General features: G+C 42.9%; 1 protein-coding gene across 3 annotated transcripts in view; it reads left to right on the top strand.

Annotated features, from left to right (window-relative positions):
• The first annotated feature begins 1,282 nt into the window (after positions 1–1,282).
• The window catches only part of TENT2 (terminal nucleotidyltransferase 2), a 41,865-nt gene continuing 37,046 nt past the window's right edge, over positions 1,283–6,101 (top strand). For 2 of the 3 annotated variants that reach the window (XM_013190869.3, XM_013190867.3), the window contains exons 1-5: positions 1,309–1,467; positions 1,599–1,698; positions 2,393–2,467; positions 3,230–3,421; positions 3,741–3,860. In XM_013190869.3, coding sequence (XP_013046323.1) covers positions 3,267–3,421; positions 3,741–3,860 — 275 coding nt within the window. In that variant the 5' untranslated portion in view covers positions 1,309–1,467; positions 1,599–1,698; positions 2,393–2,467; positions 3,230–3,266. Of the gene's footprint in view, positions 1,468–1,598; positions 1,699–2,392; positions 2,468–3,229; positions 3,422–3,740; positions 3,861–6,101 lie in introns of all 3 variants that reach the window. The other variant, XM_048079499.2, reaches the window with a different exon arrangement.

The following is a 6,101-nucleotide window of genomic DNA, read 5'->3' as shown; positions in this document are numbered from 1 at the left end:
TATTCTGTTTTGGTATTCAAGTTAAATTTCTAGTGCTAGTTCTCAAATTCCCTCTCTTACGGTTGTTATCTCTTGACCAGCAGTCTCATTCTTTGCATGAATGACTAAAACCAGAAGTAAGGCTTTGAAGCTCTTTTCTGATATAAGAGGATCTGAGCTATCCTTTAACTTTCTGAGATCACAGTTGGGGTCAGGATGTAAGAATGCACATATTGAAAAGAATAGAACAATACCTCTCAGCACGTCAAAGCAGAGATTTGTCTCATAAGGCTGTTGCTGATCTTTAAAACATCAGGTTATTTGAGGTGCTTCACTGAAACATGTAGCTATTTTGAAAAACAGATGCAGGTATGACATGGGGTAAAATCCTTAAGACTGAACACTGTGCCAAAAAAAAAAAAATAAGGTTAGATTTAGTACCTAGATTAAGGCACACATTAAATATCAAGTTGTGCCGAGCAGCAGAGGAAAAGCACACAATGAAAAACATAGCAACACAGGTTACTTAGGCACATGCTCTTCCAAATTATTGTTTTTCTCTTTATCTGTACACAAAATGTGATGCTCAATGCACAGGCCAGAACCTTTAGCCATGACAGCTCCATCTGTGGCCAAGGTAAGTTCGCCAGTGAACCAGTCCTCAACCTGCCCCTTCTTTCTGAAAGATGGCAGCTTCCACGGTGCCTCCACACCAATGCCTAAGCTCTTGATCTCAGTCAAGCGTTCACTGATGGTAACTCTCCTTCTCCCAGGGAAGGAATCAAACTTTGGTGTGGCTCCCGCCTCATGAACTCTTTCATTCTTCAGCGTATGAGTGTTTTGACTCATCTTGACCTCATATTTACCCCTGCACATCCACAATCTCTTGGGGCCAGCTCTTTGTTTATTTACCCAAATATTACCTCCTTGACACACGTCTGGGCTGTAGATAATGTAAACAACCAACACCCTTAGAAACCAAAGGTCCTGTACTATCAGCCCTGCCTTTTGGCCCGACTCGCCGCCGCCCGCCAGCGCGACACCGAGCTGCCACCTCCTTCTTTCAGCCCTCCCGCCACCGGGGAACGCGCCGCCAGGCGCTGCCCAGACGAGCCAGCCGCCTACAGCAACGGCTGGGCACGGGGAGCACACGCCGTGCGCCCGGCCCTCGGCTCGCTTCCTTGCGGGCAGGCGCCTGCCCCAGCCCGAGGACCGCACCGCGGCCCCCCGCAGCACCCCTCCGCCATCTTCGCGCCGCCATGCCGGCGGCCGCCATGTCCGCATGCGCCCAGCGGGGGGCGGCGGAGGCCGGTCCCGGCGGGGCGGGCGCTTCCTGGCGGCGGCTGCGGATCCGGGTGAAGGGGCAGCGCCCGGCTGGAGGCTCTCTGTCGGGCTACGGGACGTGCTGCTGCCCGAGATCCGCGCTCAGACGCAGAGTACGGGCGAGGCGGCTGCCTGAAGCGCGGAGGCCCCCTGATCCGGCCCGGTGTGAGCGTGCGGAGGGGTTGGCGCCGCCAGGGGGACCGGGTGGCTTCCGCCGGGCCGCGGTGAGGCGGGAGGGCCGCGGGGGGGCTCGCTCTGTGGGGAGGTGCCAGCGCCTGCTCGTTTGTTTCCCTCAGGAGTACGCGCCCGCCTGGAAGAAGTGCCCGCCCGAGGAAGGGTGTTGCAACTGTGATGCTTGTGAGCCTCCTTTTGGAGAGCCCTGCGACTTCCTTCGAGGTACTCAGCCCGGAAAGTCGCCATAAATGCTGTCATAGCTGCCGTGAGACGGCAGCCTGGCGTTGTTTTGGGTTCCGAGTGGGGGGACTTGTGTTTAATGTTCCCTTCGTTGCTTTTGATTTGTTTCCTTTTCTTGGTGGTTACGACCTTAAAGGTTGAAAACTGTCACTTTCAGAGCTAAATTAAACCCTGATTTCTGATGCACGGTTCTGCTACTGATGCTAATTAATTATATCCATCAACTCCTCACGTATACCGTAGAGAATGCCTTAAAAGTGCCCGGGGTGCTTAGAGACGAGAGGAGGGGTGTTAACAGCCCTTGTGCTGCCTGTCTGTGCTAGAAATGGGAAGTTTAAGGGACTTGCTTCTGTGAAAGGTTCCTTCAGCAAATTACGAATTTCTCGCTGGAATCCTTACACTGTCTACTAACTTCCTTAATACAACTTCCGTGTGTATTTTGGTTTGTACTGTTTAATGGGTTTGGGGCTGCACATAGATGTCATTCAGACAGCATGTAAACCTCAGGGACAGGAGAGAAAGAAGTTTTCACTAGTGTGGACTCTCATCACAAGAATCACAGAATCATAGAATATCCTGAGCTGGAAGGGACCCACGAGGATCACTGAGTCCAACTTGCAAGAAGGAAGGCTTGTCATTGCTGAGCAAATAAACTCCTTGCATCTTATTTGTGTAGGTTCTGTTCTGATGCTGCCTGCAGCGACAGTAGGAGCTGTCCGAGAAGGTCAGAACACAACAGCAATTCACAGTGGTAGGTGAAAGATGACATCAAGACACTGGTAGCAGTGAGCTCTTACTATAATAAAATTAGGAATAGCTGGTTTTATTTCAGAGTATGACATAATGGCTATTAATGTAACTATTAATGCATTTTATTACATATATGCATATAGTTTAAATATAATATTTATATATATGTAGTGTATTTATATACATATAGATTGATAATTGAGAGAACCTAGAAGTGTTATGTTATTCTGAACTTAGACTACTCTGTAGCACTTTTTCCACTTCTATTACTATAGCATTGGTTTGATAAAAGTTCTTGGTATAATAATTACAGAATCACTGCCATTATTCTTATGACTTCTGAATGTTCTATTTAAAAGATTTTGAACAAACTTGTGTTTGAGAAACTTGTGAGCCTCTTGTGTTTGAGTTTGTACTAACTGGGTAAATTGTTTTATGCAAGGTGTTAAGGTTAATCACGAGCAACTGTGTTTGCCAGTGACACACCTTGTTTATTTGCAGGGTTCTTATGTAATGGAAACTTAAAATAGAAAACAACTGAAGAAACTTCAACTGTCAATTGAAGTGTGAAACTTGGAGAATATAGTATTTTTATTTTGCATCTTGTCCTGAAAGGAGATACAACTAGCCCAGAATTAAAATTCTTTTAAGCAGTACATAAAGATATATTCTAAACAGTTCCAAATTTTAAACCCAAGAGGTTAAAAGGTAACTAGTAGTTATTCGTTGCCTAATTTTGTTTGTTCGTTTGTTTTGAATGTAGGTAAAAGGATACATGTTTACTTCAAGTGAAAAGGAGCATGTTCCCAAATTCCTCCAACTTGGGTTGTTCACCCTTCCCTCCAAAACATCAACAGCAGAATATTTTTTTCAACAAGCTTCCTGTAAATATACCACCTACTCTTTTCTCTAACCAGCAAATTATTGATGCTCAGATCAGCTTTCAGAATGCTGCGTAAGTACAGTAAGATTTGATATAAGGGAGTGAGTTGAAAAATACAGCTACTGTGTTATAAAAGAATTTCTGCTAATGGAAGGTGTTTTTCAGTGTTTTTAACATTAAACTGTATTAGGTACAAAATAGAAGGGTGTCGTGTAAAACAGAGTTCTGTCATCTATGTTATTGACTTGCAAGTTTTAATGCACTCCTGTGTTGCGTGTACTGCACAACAAACGTCATTGCAATAGTTAGAGTTGATAATGCACAGAAATGTGACCAACTTGTAAAAAGCCTTTTAGTAGTTGCTACATGAATTAACAGTTACGGACTTTAGTCTTTCCAGGGATCTGTTGAGTGTGAACCTTGCAACTGCTGTTATACCACAGACACTGACTTATGGAAATGGCAGTCCAGTACATACATCTTCTGCTCCTGTGTCATTCCGAGGAAGAAAGTAAGATGATGGGGGAAGTGGGTGTGGGTGTGTCTGATTAATTATGGTTGTACTGTACCCATGAGGATGTTTGTCTAATACCAATTTTTTGTGTGAGTTTAATTTTGTTAGAAGTTTCAAGAATAGTGAATAAAACTTTTTGATGAAACAGGCCATGTCATGGCTCTTAAATCATTCTTGTATCTGCTTTTGAGAAATTTTAGTCTTCATAAGGGACTTAGTATGTGTAGTTTTTCTTTTCAACAGTTGTGGCCTTACAGAACTGTGACTTGGGTGTTTTGTTTTAGTACTAAAACAGATCACAGTCTGTGTATGCTTGACTATAGGAGAGTTTGTGTCAATAAATGAGTGTTCCCTTCCTGTCTCAAGTTAAAACTCTTCAACGTTCTGGGGAATTGTGATGTCTTACTGATGACACGGTAGATGTTTCTTCTGTTTTTGCTTAATTATGTAATGTTTTATTTTTCAAATAGAAAGTGCTAAATTCAGGCGTATATGTTCTTTTTGTTTTTTGTTAAAGAGAAATTTTATGGAAACAATATGGCTACTTTTCAAACAAGTAAGAGAGAGACTTAGTTTATTTATATATATGTGTATGTATAGATAGATAAATACAGATATGGTCTGGGCAGAGAATGTATTGAGAGCAGCCCTGAGGAAAAGGACCTGGGGGTGCTGGTTGAAGGGAAGCTCAACATGAGCTGGCAATGTGAGCTTGCAGCCCAGAAAGCCAACCAAGTCCTAGGCTGCATCAAAAGCAGCGTGGCCAGCAGGGCGATGGAGGTGATTCTGCCCCTCTGCTCTGCTCTTGTGAGACCCCACCTGGAGTGCTACGTTCAGCTCTGGGGCCCCCAGCACAAGAAGGACATGGAGAGAGTCCCAAGAAGGGACACAGGGTTGGTCAAGGGGTTGGAGCACCTCTTCTATGAAGACAGGCCAAGAGAGTTGGGGTTGTTCAGCCTGGAGAAGAGAAGGCTCCGGGGAGACCTTACAATGGCCTTTCAGTACCTAAAGAGGGGGCCTTACAGGAAAGCTGGGGAGGGACTCTTTGTCAGGGGGTGCAGTGATAGGACAAGGAAGAATGGCTTTAGGCTGGATGGGGCCCTGAGCAACCTGATCTAGTGGGAGGTGTCCCTTCCCATGGCAGGGGGGTTGGAATTATATGGTCTTTAAGGTTCCTTCCAACCCAAACCATTCTGTGATTCTGTGATGTGAATTTACATAACTTAGTTACTTCAGCTGCAACAGGAAGAGGGATTTCAGATTAAGAGTGTGGTTTTTATTTTCACTTAATGTATTAGAAAAAATTGCTTTATGACTTTAGAAACAGTAGTTGATAAGTATTTGCACAATTTTTAATTATGTGAACAAGCTGTTTCAGATGAAACTTTATCTTGATAACTATTTCTTGTATGCTGTTCCTGTACCAGATTTAACAGATTTAAGAACAATTAAGTGCAATTGAAAGCACAGAGATAAATTACAGTTGAGTATACAGGCATCCCACAAACTAAAGAATTTCCTGGATTCATGCTGCATGCATGTTGTTTTTTTTTCTTGACCAGCCTGGCTTATGGAAAGCTATGCTATGTTAAGAGCTTTGCAATCCACTAGTTAATCCGTAGATCATGAGTCAACTCTTCTTAAGGTATTTTTGCTGAAGATCAGCCATGTAAGTTCTTTTCAGTTAAAATAAACTGAAACAGTTTCGTGTTTTGATTTAGCATTATGTTGTGAGTTCCTTTAAGACTGAGTGTAGGTGATGTTAGCAGAACTTCTCTCAGACTTGGTGACTGAAATGGTGACTTGAGGTCTCTTCAGTGAAATTTTTTTATTTAATTAATAATACTGTCTGTCCAGATCCCCAAATGATGTTGATGCCATCTTTCCTGACTGCAAGAATAATTGTAGTTTTATAAATAACTAATTCATTGATACATATGAACATTGGATTTCATTTATTTTTTTTTAATTTAACAACCTCGTACTAGTAAGCTTATATGCAATACTTGATATATAAGCAAAACATGAATATCCTCTCATATTCGCTTTACTATGGATAGACCACAGTACTCAGCCATTGATCAGCTCTCATTATAACTTTTTCTTAATGAAGGGTTTGGTTACCAAGGGGCTGTCTGTAATAAGATCGCTATGTGTCTTACAAGGTACATGAATTCCTATGACAAATGAGTTAATGAAGAAACACAAGTTTGTGTTTCAAAATGAGACATTATGACG

The sequence above is a fragment of the Anser cygnoides genome, chromosome Z (genome assembly GCF_040182565.1).
Source record: "Anser cygnoides isolate HZ-2024a breed goose chromosome Z, Taihu_goose_T2T_genome, whole genome shotgun sequence".
In the NCBI taxonomy this organism is placed as follows: Eukaryota; Metazoa; Chordata; class Aves; order Anseriformes; family Anatidae; genus Anser; species Anser cygnoides.
This window is presented reverse-complemented; position numbering and strand designations above follow the sequence as displayed.